General features: G+C 36.8%; 1 protein-coding gene across 1 annotated transcript in view; it reads left to right on the plus strand.

Moving 5' to 3' along the window:
* The first annotated feature begins 1,237 nt into the window (after nucleotides 1-1,237).
* The window catches only part of LOC124359428 (protein hairy-like), a 35,117-nt gene continuing 22,172 nt past the window's right edge, over nucleotides 1,238-14,182 (plus strand). The window contains exons 1-2 of the mRNA XM_046812164.1: nucleotides 1,238-1,361; nucleotides 9,696-10,013. Coding sequence (XP_046668120.1) covers nucleotides 9,810-10,013 — 204 coding nt within the window. The 5' untranslated portion in view covers nucleotides 1,238-1,361; nucleotides 9,696-9,809. The remainder of the gene's footprint in view (nucleotides 1,362-9,695; nucleotides 10,014-14,182) is intronic.

The following is a 14,182-nucleotide window of genomic DNA, read 5'->3' on the forward strand; positions in this document are numbered from 1 at the left end:
TGAGACTAATGTATTACTTCTTTGTCGTATGCTTTACAATACGCATGCTCTCTCAAGATACCTACATCTATTATGCCTAGTTTTAGCCTATCAAGTTCAAATTCCAGATGAATACTTCAAACAAGTCGAAAAATAATACCCAGTATAAGACTGATATTTGTAGTGGTCTGTAATCCATTGACACTGCACTTTTTAATACTTACTGCTCAGTTGGTAATAAACCATTCAATTAAGTTTCAAACACTTTAGTACGTCTAGGTAATGACGTTAGAATTGAGCATTCTTTTGTACCTTCAAAGTGCAATAAAATCTATTTTTGTATACTTAAAAACCTTTAGGGCAAATTTACCTTACTCAATATTAAAGTGTAATAAATTGCATCGCCATACGTTTCGACACATTTTACTTTTAAACAATTGTAAAAAAAAGTGAAAGACTGATGCGAGGATCGAACTGTGGTCTACCATAGACGACAAATTAGACTTGCCATTCTTTGTATATTTACAAAATGCTAACAGAAATTAAGTGATGAAAACTGAGTGAAATGGTGTTTGTTTATTTCAGTTTCTTCAGTTATGAATCTCACACCCTTGTAGGTCAATATTGTTGTTAGTACTCTGAAAGTATTAAAACCAGCTAGGTTAATACTAGGACAAGGGTAATAACAATCAAGAGTAAGATATGTTACTTGTTCAATCAAACTGAGAACATTAAAAGCTTCAATTAAAAGTTGTGTTTATAATCCTGTTTTTTTTTTTTTTTTTTTTTTTTTTTTTTTTTTTTTTTTTTTTTTTTTTTTTTTTTTTTTACTTTCAAATGTATTAAAAAAACAAATTATTGTTTAGCACAGTGTTAGCTATATAATGAGATATTGTATGTTATGGGAAATAATATAGTACAGCAATTGATTTTGTGATATATTCGCAAGGCAGAAGCCAGTGGAGCAAGAAACGGGAGAGGCAGTTGGCACGAGAAACGCGCAGGGGAGTCCGACGGTGTAATAAGCCTCTATAACGAGAGCTATAACGCGCCGCGCCGCTTCTGTGAGCGAGCGAGCCGAGCGCCGGTGGCGGCGGCGTTTCATCGGTGAATTACGAGGGAGGAGTGTTCGCCGCCCGCCCGCGCCCGTCCACGCCACGGAGCCGGCTAACTGAATTATTCAACGCTTAAAGTTTGCAGAGGCGGTGGGACTTTTGTCGCTGCGCCGCGCGTGGGGTGGCCAGCCTGGCCTCTGTGTCAGTCCAGTGCCGCCGTTCCAGCTGTTCACATCTAGATCGCAGTTCTCCCACCTCAGTTATCAGTTTATCATCCCACCCCACCACCCGCGCTCGCGCCACCACCCTTCTCATACGCCGAACAAGGTAATGTATGCGGTGTTTGGAAAGTTTAGGTTAGTTTATGTATGTTTTTAAATCGACATTTAATTTACTTATATTCTTATTCAGTCGGAGAAAAAGTTTGATTTGTTGACACTAAGTAAATTGAATAACTAATAAAGTATTTAAATTACACAAAAGACTAGGTTTATCTAATACAAAATGTAATATTAAATTGTTTTATAGATGAATTGTATAGATTTACATAATATTTGAAAATGTATTATTGTCTATAATAGTATTTAGTATTTATTTTATCGCTCTGTCTTACTGGCAACTTTACATTTAAACTCAGTTTCAACTCGAAATCAATCAAATTAGAGTCTAAAGTTATAATAGTCTAAAATATACAGACCAAGTAGATATGATATATAGATAATTCTTTTATGTTACAAATTATGACATTAAAATACATGTTATACTCAATATATTACAATCCTAAATTTCTTTTAGAATAATAAAATTGTATCAAGTAATTAATATTAATACTAAACGAGATCAATAACTTTATTGAATAACATATTATTAAACATTGTATTAAATTGACGATCATCAGAAGTGAATAAATTAAAAAATAAATAGTTTCCTGACTAAAATTATTAAATCAAATTAACAATACATTTGTACAAAAATCCAACAGTTTTACAGAAACAAAATTAAGTATTGTTGTATTAAGTGTTGTACAAGTAAATTTGTAGTATGTATGTTAGATAATAATACCGACTTTTCAAAAAACATTCCTTTTACTCGTTTTTAATCACATAAGAACTAAAATGATTTTCTTTATGTACAACGAAATAGAGTTACAACCTTCGTGACAGACGTATAGAAATTTTTATAACGATCAAAGTAGTTACGAGATTTCTCCTCTCTAAATTTGTGTCTAAGTGCCTCGTTTCAGAGTTAGAAAAATGCATTTTGTAAGGAGTAAAACTATTCGGGCAATTTGAAGCGTAGCATTCATTTTTAAACATCAGAATTTTTTCTGAGAAGAACAGAACGCATTAGGGATATGTGATAGCCTACTGACTAATGTTATTGTCAATTGTTTCACTTGGATACACCGTCTGATTACACTATAAAAGTAGAATAAATGTTATAGCCCATCTTATATTCTGTTGTTCTGATGTACCATTTCTAGTTAACTGGGTTTGAATGTGACAAACCGCCACGCATGACGTCATCGGCCAAATATTGCCAGTATGGTGACATAAGGGAAAGTTGTCGAGAATTCGTTCTGCTAATGTACTTAAACTTCAGTTATGAAACCCTCAAAATCACTAAATTATTTAATATATTTAATTGAGTAGCGCAGATAATATAAATAATTTGTTTTATATACTTTGAAAGGCACTAACTGGAAAGGGTTTGATTACCTAAAATAATAAAATCCTTACATACAAAATAAACATTCAATAATAACTATCAGAACGTATCAGTGACACTCACAGGACTAATGTTTACTTATTCCTACTAGATTACAATAAAACAAATTAAGCTTACGAATTGAATTGTGATAATTTAGGTTTAGTAGATAATAATATATACATCCATTGTATGTGTCAGAAAAGTATAATACACAAAGATTATGTAAAGAATCGTTAAATACATGTAATCGCGAATCTCACATCAATAAAGTATAAGATTTTTGACAAATAATTTATATAAAGGTAATACGACGGTTTCTCCTGCATAAAATCGCAAAAATAAATGTGTTTGCATATAAATTTAGAGAATTTGTGTTAAAGAAAACAAAGATTCGACAAACCATGAGTACGTCGTATTGTTTTCGGGGACCCGTGTCGTGCTTTACTTGGTTAGGAACGACAACTTGCTTTTGGAAAAAAGCAGAAAATAAAATAGAATTTGCTTGACTCAGATACCATGCTTAAGAACATAATCACCGTAAAATGGTTTGGAAAGAACTAAAAAAACAATTTCGATATCCGCCCACTTCGGTCATATGAACTTCGGTACACCGGAAAATCTCTTCTTTGTAAAAAGATGCAAAGAATATAGATAATTAACAATTGCGACATCCGCCCCTTTTGAGTCAAACCAGGGCGACATCTGTCCCATTAGAGGTACACCATTACATCACTGCACTGTAAAGAACGTAGATAATAAACAACTGCGATATCCGTCACTATCGTGTCGTACAGTCAGTAGTACACCGGTAAATCTCTGCTCTGTAAAGAACGTAGCTAATGAAAACTTGCGATATCCGTAACTGTCGTGTCGTACAGTCAGTAGTTCACCGGTAAATCTCTACTCAGTAAAGAACGTAACTAATGAAAACTTGCGATATCCGTCACTATCGTGTCGTACAGTCAGTAGTACACCGGTAAATCTCTGCTCTGTAAAGAACGTAGCTAATGAAAACTTGCGATATCCGTAACTGTCGTGTCGTACAGTCAGTAGTTCACCGGTAAATCTCTACTCAGTAAAGAACGTAACTAATGAAAACTTGCGATATCCGTCACTATCGTGTCGTACAGTCAGTAGTTCACCGGTAAATCTCTGCTCTGTAAAGAACGTAGCTAATGAACAATTGCGATATCCGTCCACTATCGTGTCATACAGTCAGTAGTACAACCGGTAAATCTCTACTCTGTATAGAACGTAGCTAATGAACAAATGCGATATCCGTCACTATCTTGTCGTACAGTCAGTAGTACACCGGTAAATCTCTACTCTGTAAAGAACGTAGCTAATGAACAATTGCTATATCCGTCAATATCGTGTCGTACAGTCAGTAGTTCACCGGTAAATTTTCTACTCTGTAAAGAACGTAGCTAATGAACAATTGTGATATCCGTCACTATCATTTTATCGTACAGTCAGTAGTACACCGGTAAATCTCTGCTCTGTAAAGAACGTAGCTAATGAACATTTGCGATATCCGTCACTATCGTGTCTACAGTCATTAGTTCACCGGTAAATCTCTACTCTGTATAGAACGTAGCTAATGAACCTTTTCGATAACCGTCAGTATCGTGTCGTACAGTCAGTAGTACAACGGTAAATCTCTACTATGTAAAGAACGTAGCTAATGAACAAATGTTATATCCGTCACTATCGTATCGTACAGTCAGAAGTACACCGGTAAATCTCTACTCTGTAAAGAACGTAGCTAATGAACATTTACGATATCCGTCACTATCGTGTCGTACAGTCAGTAGTACACCGGTAAATCTCTACTCTGTAAAGATCGTAGCTAATGAACATTTGCGATATCCGTCCCATCCATGTCGTACAGTCAGTAGTACACCGGTAAATCTCTACTCTGTAAAGAACGTAGCTAATGAACATTTGCGATATCCGTCACTATCGTGTCGTACAGTCAGTAGTACACCGGTAAATCTCTACTTTGTAAAGAACGTAGCTAATGAACATTTGCGATATCCGTCACTGTCGTGTCGTACAGTCGGTAGTACACCGGTAAATCTCTGCTCTGTATAGAACGTAGCTGAATAACAATTGCGATATCCGTTACTATCGTGTCTACAGTCAGTAGTTCACCGGTAAATCTCTACTCTGTAAAGAACGTAGCTAATGAACATTTGCGATATCCGTCACTGTCGTGTCGTACAGTCGGTAGTACACCAGTAAATCTCTGCTCTGTATAGAACGTAGCTAATGAACAAATGCGATATCCGTCACTATCGTGTTGTACAGTCAGTAGTACACAGGTAATTCTCTGCTCTGTATAAAATGTAGCTAATGGTCATTTGCGATATCCTTCACTATCGTGTCGTACAGTCAGTAGTACACCGGTAAATCTCTGCTCTGTATAGAACGTAGCTGAATAACAATTGCGATATCCGCCCCCTTCGTTCCGTATAGAAAGTAGTGCACCGGTAAATCTCTACTCGATAAAGATCGTAGCTAATAAACAATTTGGAATTCCGACCCCTTCGTTCCGTATAGACAATAGTGCACCGGTAAATCTCTACTCGATAAAGATCGTAGCTAATAAACAATTTGGAATTCCGACCCCTTCGTTCCGTATAGACAATAGTGCACCGGTAAATCTCTACTCTATAAAGATCGTGACCATTAAACAATTTTTATATCCGACCCCTTCGTTCTGTATAGAAAGTAGTGCACCGGTAAATCTCTACTCTATTAAGATCGTGGCTATTAAACAATTTGGATATCCGACCCCTTCGTTCCGCATAGACAGTAGTGCACCGGTAAATTTCTACTCCATAAAGATCGTGGCTATTAAACAATTTGGATATCTGATCCCTTTGTGCCGTATAGACAGAGGTACGCTGGAAAATCTGCTTTGTAAGGATAGAAAGAATCTCTGTCTTCGTGGTGAGCAAGAGTGACCTGACGCAAATTCCTTAATGGAGGAATATTGGGGGTGAAAAATGAGGAAATGAATGCAAAAGGTGGACAGTTTTTAATAAACGATCCGTTAATCATTTATTAATACATTATTAAAAAACACACACATTACATTTTAGGCATTAGAGCAAAACACTGCATTTGAGCATATTGTAATGCAAATAGAAAAACTCAAATTGGACTTGTTTTGATATATATTGAAAATTTAAAGGTAGTTATATGATTAAAACGTATATTGATGGGTAAATGTATTTTGTGAGGCTATTATGTTGTAGCCTATATATATATATATATATATATATATATATATATATATATATAATATATATATATATATATATATAAAGAATTATCAGTATAACATAAAAATATAAAACGTATTATGACAAAATTAATCTTTTACTTTAATAGATAAATATAAAAACAAGGTGTAATAGCGCCAGTGCAGTTGAGCTGATAGAAATAAGAGCTAGTACTTGACACTACAGACAACACTCAACATACAACTGAATCTAACAGTAGGTCACATGGTACGGCATTACGCGTGCGCAGCGATAACTTTCCCTGGCTTATCTTTGGGGCTTTGGAAATCGGAAGAAGTTGTTGATGTAATGCCACTAATTTCGAATATTTAAACATTCACTAAAAAGCCGGACATTTTAAATAATTTCCGAAGCCGGGAGGACAGGAGCACACACATGAGGACATGTCATCCTAAAGCCGAACGTCTGGTAACCCTGATTGGAGTCCCAATTTTGACATCTTGCATAACTAATCTCAAAATTCGGACAATATACACGCAGTCACGTAGATTGTATGGTGTACTCAAATGAAATACCCTAGTTCTACTATATTACAAGAGATGTCACAGAGCGTGTACGGCAACCGCTATTTTTTGCTAGAAGTGGAGAAATGCGGTTAAAGTACGAGCAGTATGGGGCGTGAGGCAAGTGCGGAGCCAGGGTCGGCAGTATTTCTTGATTAGCGAGCCGCCGCCTGACAAGCCCGAGGGGTTGGGGGTGGCGTTGTGTGAGGGAGGGTGGCGGCGATAAGCTCTGCGGGCTCGGAGCACGTCAGTCGCCCCCTCGTCTCGCCACCCCCCCCCAACCACACCCCCCACAGTGGGGCAAGTGTAATGTTCGTAATTACACTTGGCGCGTGCACCTCTGGACCGTGTACTACTCAGCACATGCTCCTCTCTGCCTTGCGTACATTGCTTATTTCACAGAAAAGTTGAGTTACACAATTTCTTGTAGGCTTACTATACTATTTTTCTATAACCTGTCAATATCTGTATAAGTTTTACAGTTTTGTTAATTATAGTCCTTGTTTAATTCCCTTCATATGAATGGTAGACTATCCGTAGTAAAAAATTTGAAATAAGGAAGTAGTAAGCTAACTAAAAAGTAATTTATAATAATCTCCATAAATATTGCTGATAAAACTGTTAACTTACAACTTTTAACTCTAAAACTAAAGATTCTCGACAATAAACAATATTCGAGTGTAAAATTTTAGCCAACTACAAGCCCACAATAAAAGTTTGTTAGATACTATTTATATTATTTGCACTATAGCAAATAACATACCTTATTTTTATATGATCTTTTATATCAAATAATTAGACTATTGGGTATTGTGGCATAATTAATGTTGTCTGTGGCCTACAAATTACACAGATTATTTTAGATTTCATACTTAATAATTGTTTTGAAAATAGATATAAAATAATTTATTGTTATTAAGGATAACTATTATGCATGATACCGCTGTGCACAGCGACTAGAAACTGACTCGTCACCACGCACAAGCCTCTATGGCCCATGTGGGACTAATTTCATTTATATTATGTGTACTGTGCTTGTTTGCAAATTTTGAAATAAATTTGATTTTGATTTGATTTGATATTAAACTGCGTTTCTACTTACGTACGTAATATGTTCGGGATTTTCTACGAACATGATGTGTTTATTTAAATTCTCTACCTTACTTATTGTTTGTGGTTAAATCGATTTAAGTGTCTTACATCGCGCCTGGTCGTTACTTGAAATTGGTTCGATATTTTTTCAGACAAAATCGATTTAGTTCTGATTTTTTTACGCGAAGGAATATCAATTTTTTTGAAAGCCAAACGTTTTGTTACTATTACTAGTTGAATTATAAAATGATAATTATTAAAATGTAACATCGTAAGACATCACTGGCGTAATGACTTGTTTAATAATGGAATGTCTGAGGCAATATAATTAAAATTTATTTTCACTTAAATCTAAGACCAACATTATAAATATTAAAGCATAAAGGTTGAAATTGCGCATTTTCTGGTAAGCACTCGGGCATTACTTAAGGGATCATCCCAAATCCATACGGTTTGGACTGTACGTGTATCATAAAGGTTTTGGTAATCAGTCGCAGTACATCTGTATCACATAGCTATACATCACAAAGCGTATAGCTATCACGTCCACGCCACCCATTCTGTCATACTAATTATAATCATCACATGTAGGTAAGTGTTCATTTCTTTGTTATTGTAGTGTAGTAGTGAATTCTCCCACGAATTGGACAATATGTTGCTTAAATTTGAAACTTCTCTGTCTACATCATTGTCTTCATAATTTCATTTCAACGTACCAAAGCATAAACGTTGAGATTTCTGCACCTGTTTGCTTAAATCCCAATCATAATTCCTATTGGGTTGCAGACAAAATTGATTCTGGAGAGATTGTTGGTTTTAAATTAAGGATCCGCTTTGTTCAAAAATTATATTATTGTTTGTAAAGAGGTATTACCTCTCTAAACATATTTTTGTTTTTCTCAACACAACGTCAAAACTGAACACTAATGCTGTATGACTCTCCTGCTGGAGAATGTTGTTGAACACAAACCAGAGTATTGTGACTCAGGTCGGGTAGAAGCGGAGGTTGGAGTATGTCCTAGCAACGGCGCGGTGTGGAGTGGAGACCACGAAGTGACTTGATTAGTCTGGCAGCGCGCGGAGACCGCTGTAGGGTGGGTTGGGTCGTCGGGGGATGGTGTAGGTGGTGGCGTGGAGTGAGGGTGGGGGGAAGACGATAAGCGCTCTGCTCGACGTCGTATTCAAATTAGTCCCCGCCGACACCGACGGCGTGCAACGCCGGAGGCGAGGTTTAAATATCGCGTTCGCTTCTGCCTCCGTCCTTTTGTTCAGATACGTTGCATATTGAACGTCTCTATGTCGGTGTCTTTGAATGGAACGCGCTTAATTCAGTAACTGAATTTAAATCTCCCAGGAGAATAAAAAACACACATCCCAAAACTCGCCTGTAGCGAATGTAACCCTTCCCTGGTTACAAAATGGGAGTTTTCTTACCTGTTGTAGGTTTCGAACTTTATTTAAACCAACGTCGGTGAACTCGAATGATCGCAAACAAATCGAAGCCGAACCACTGTTGATAAATCATTAATAGGGGCAAGGTCCGAGGATTACAGTACTTCCGTAAATTCTGAGGAACGCTAGTGCCGCATAACTTTGTTTTTTACCGTTTAAATATTTACTACTTGAGCTATCTGAATCCCTCACTTCATGGAGGGCCATCCGAACGCTCATTTTTGCCGTGCATCAATTTGTTGCATTGGATGAGTGATATCTTGTGTGACTAATACAATCAAAGCTAATATGTTCGCCTCTCGGAATACGGTGGAACCTCGATAGTCCGCCATTAATGATACTAGGTCTTCCACACAAATCGCAATTCACTTATAACATTCATATTCGTCAATTCAATAATATTGTTTGATCAACACAATCGGTCATGTAGATGGAGAAACTGTTACACCTTTGACATTCCAATACACGACGACTTCCAGTAATAAAACTTATAAACTGCCAGTGTAGTTAGTATTGGATTACCGAGAGTACAATCTCCTAATTTCACAACATAAAAAATTTTAATCGTTTTTTTTTATTTTCTTCTGTTTCAGAGTACTAAAGTTCTTTGTATCCAGTCTCTGATCTATGTGAGCCCTGTTGCCTCCAAAAGTACAAATGGTTAGTAAAGGTTCTCGCGGCACTATCTGGTGGCCTGCGGCGGAACTATGACGGCCAAACTGGTGGCGCCAAACGAGAGCAGCGACCGGAACAACAACACACCCACCGATACGCTGATCGGCCAAGAAGCCAGCTCTTCGACTAATAGGAGCACGGCACGGGCCTGCAGGGGCGGAGCGAACAGAAGAACCGCCAAATTGGGCCCCGGCCTGCCACTCTCATCTGTCGGCATCAGTAAGGACGGCCGTCGGGTAAGTCACACTAACGACACGGGGTCGAGTGACGCCTTGTTTTTCTGATACTAGGCACGCCGTAACTAGGAAGCCATAATTTTAAGTTGCCATTGTACTTTCAAATCCGCTAAGCTTGTTATGTGCGCATGACAGACTTCAGTATAGATCTATTCATCGAGTGTTGAGAGTGATACTCCGCCCAGCGCATCGAGCCTCTGGATCTGTTACTAGTTGGGGAGACGAATCTGGGAAGAGCGGATTCCTAGAATTTTGACTCGCAGGTTCACAGCCAGCCACTTCCGCCTTGCTTTCCCCTAAAAAAGAGTGCCAGCAGCCAAGGTGAAAGAGAGTGACGTTTATTCATGACCTTGTTACCAACGACCCACCGTCATTTAAGTAATAACACGTTTACTAACAATTAAAATGCCCAAGCGGGGCACTGCTGTTGATCGCATGTGAGCCGGTCTGCTGTAACGTTGTGGCTGAAGTGGGCGGCGCATCTCTCTCAACACTCGGTGAATCGACCACAGATATAACTAATGAAACAGGCTATAATGTGACTATATATGAAAGTGATGTGTTCTTTTTCAGCTTGGTGTATAGTCAGATAATTTGTAGGACGATGTATCATTAGAAGTGGTTCAGAACTTAATATAGATAGTCACTTTAGAATTTTATCTGGTCACCAAGATACTATTACTTATAGTGAATGACCTTACATATAACCAATTAACTTGACAATTAGTTTTTCAAGTTTCATAGGGACACATAAAACGCAATTCAATACTATATTTCATACATAGCAATTATCTTAAGAATTATATTTTAAATACGTTGAAATAGAAGAATATACATGGACATGTGTTTAACAATACGTAATAACTATGTATAATTTAAATGTATCATCAAGTTCCTATTTTAAAGTTTCAGAAAGAAGGAAATGTGGATGGATATTTTACTACACTAATGTACGGTCAAGTTTACGCAATTCATTTTAGTATATCCTTCTAACTTACTAAAATATATATCATACGGAACAAATTCTTAAACAGAACTAGTCTCAACATTTAAATTTTAACCCGTTTTTAATGCCAGAATGAAAAGATTAATGGAGGCGATTAAGCGAATAATACGGCCCATTGGAGTGTGGAGGGTGCGCAATTAAAATTATCGCCGGGTCGAGCAATTAACGGGGAATAAGTGCGGACCAGCTGACCGCCCTGTAGGGGGTGGGAGGGTGGTGAAGGGGGAGGGGTGGAACAGCTCAGACTGTCTTTTTACGTGTCTCTTGCACTAAGACAGTATCTAGATCGTGCAAACTGCTCCTAAACCCCTTCGCAGGAGAAATATTACATCTCTGTCGTGTACGTTACACAGTGCACTAATTGTGTTTGTGTTTTTACGTTTTCTACCATTTTACGTAAACAATTATATAAGAATAACACACGTATATAAGTAACTTGTAGTTTTTTCAGAGAGATCGTGTCGTTACCGTTACGAGTGTGAGTATGTAGATTTAATCATTGACAAGAATTACATACAATGTACTCATTTTGAAGAATTTAAATATAGTGTGTGCGTTTCATCATACTAATATAAAATTATATTTCGATTCTTTCTGAAATCATACAAAGAGCCCTGCCTGGCTGAAAGGAAGTACCTAGTGCCTGCAAACTATTGTAAGGCAAATTCTACAGTACAAAGTATAGATGTAGCGGCAGCGTCTACCGTAGCGCCCGCACAAAGTACATAGGCAAGTCCCGCAATACACGGGTGTTTAAGTGTAGCGGCAGCGCCGACCGTAGCGCCCACACAAAGTACATAGGCAAGTCCCGCAATACACGGGTGTTTAGATGTAGCAGCAGCACCCGCCGCGCCGTGTCGCATGACGCATTATGTTGACACTACTCCAACATAAACCTTCTGTGTTGACGCGCCCGCACTCCTACCACTAACCAGCTGTGTTACGTCATTCACCATATTGTGCATTATGCCCGTTCACGCGCCGAGTGCCAAGTTCTGTACACATGTCATTACCACCGTATGTACAAGTAATTAATTACTTTGAATGGAAAATAAAATTTATCACCCTACACAGTTTTCATCATTGTGACTCTATACATTTTTATAATACGTTTTTTGTTTATCAATTTCTTTTGTAGTGTACAATAAAATCATAATTCGTCTTGATTGTGTCAAACCTACATATCATTTTCATTTACAAGTAACACTGATAGTACACCTCTTTCTTCCAGACAACTTTTTGCATTTTATTAAATTATTTACGTAATCAATATTTTTAATCTATCAGATGTAGAATTTTAAATTTTATAAACAGTTTTATTTTGTTTGCTTTTTATTGAGAATACAAAGTACAAAATACCTATTAGAAACCATTAACTAGAATCAGCAAAAAAATATGGGGTGAATAAATTAGACCTAGTTCTAAGTCTAGATAGGCAGACAAATGTACTAGGTTAGTTATATAGGTAAATCTTAAAAGGTGATACACACATACGAAGTCAACCCCAGCGATAGAAAAAACCATACCGATATTTGTTTGGTTTGCAAAAGTAAATTTAGGATAAACTAATTCGAATTTCAATAATACAGGTATAACTATAACCGTACAAGACAAATTTATACTTGAAGTACCGGGGATATTCCATAGTATGAATAAAGTTCTGTCCGTGACTCACCCGGAAAATACATTCACCACGATTTCTACGAAAATATCCACTTGTGGTACTTTCGAGATTTTAAAGAACGCTATACTTTACACGTTAAGTAATTATTACATTCTACATTACACGTGGACTCAGAATAAGCTTTCAGTAATGTAAAGAAAAACTTGCCAATATTGCATTTCTAACTCATCTCAGTCCCGAAGCAAGTCTGGAATTGTTTTGAGACACATTTTCAAGTTCTTCCGGACCTTATCAGCTTATCTATATCTCAAGGGATCGTTCTGGTAACAGTTAACTTTCTTTCATCACTAACTCACGGGGAAAGGAATAACTGACGGCTCATATCTTTGCCTATGTACCACACTTTCAGCAGTATGGTACTTTTTGCATTTACTGCAAATACAGCTTTTGCACTATCTACATGGATCACAAGCCTCTTAAAGAGTACTTTTCAACGACAACAAGATCCCGTCCAAATCGATAGACTTACTTTCATTTCGCAGTTTTCAACCGACATTCATGGTCCAGCGAACTGAACAAAAGTTACTTAAGATATTTCATTCTGGATGTATTTCATTTCTCGACAGTGTTTCAGGCATTATCACACAACCTATCTACATTTACAGATTATCGTTTAAAAATTAGAGAACAATACACTAATAAAAGCATATGTTAACTGATGCAAACATTATACAGCAGATTTCATTATACTACCTTTTTACTAATACATTGTAGCAGTTTAATACAACATTTAAGGTCTCATCGAATATGATAGATTTCTCCTTGTCTTATAGCCATAGCAAAAACGTGTTTACTACAAAATGGTACCGGTTGTAGTCGTACTGTCATTATCGCCTCGTCGAGTATGATAAATGTATTCCTCTTATTTGCATAAACAATAAAATGGTAAAGACGTTTTTACTATAAAATCGTAACGGTTGTTTACGCCCATTCACGCCTCATTGATTATGCTAAATTTGTTTCTCTCTAGCCTAGTTCACCATTAACATTACGAGAACGTGTTTACTACAGAAAGGTAACGGATGTATTCGTACTGTCATTAACGCCTCGTCGAGTATATGATAAATTGTTCTTCTTTTATTTGTATAAACAATAAAATGGTGAAGACGGTTTTACCACAAACCCGTAACTGTTGTTTACAGTCTTCCGTATCTACTTGAATATAATATATTGTACCTCTCTAGGAGTAAATTACTACCATTAAAATATATTCTCTATTAGATTAGTAAAAACAGTTTTACTACAAATTTGTAACGGTTGTATACTGTCGTAAACTATTTGTCGAATATGATAAATGTATTCTTATCTTATTTGCATAAACAATACAATAGTGAAGACGTTTTTACCACAAAATCGTCGATGGGTGTCCTGCCTTGTCGTACCTGACAAAAATGTTTCTCACTGGCCTTATAAACAATAAATTGGTAAAAAACTTTTTACTACAAAACTGTAACAGTTAGTATACTTACATCTCGACAA

The sequence above is a fragment of the Homalodisca vitripennis genome, chromosome 4 (genome assembly GCF_021130785.1).
Source record: "Homalodisca vitripennis isolate AUS2020 chromosome 4, UT_GWSS_2.1, whole genome shotgun sequence".
Classification (NCBI taxonomy): Eukaryota; Metazoa; Arthropoda; class Insecta; order Hemiptera; family Cicadellidae; genus Homalodisca; species Homalodisca vitripennis.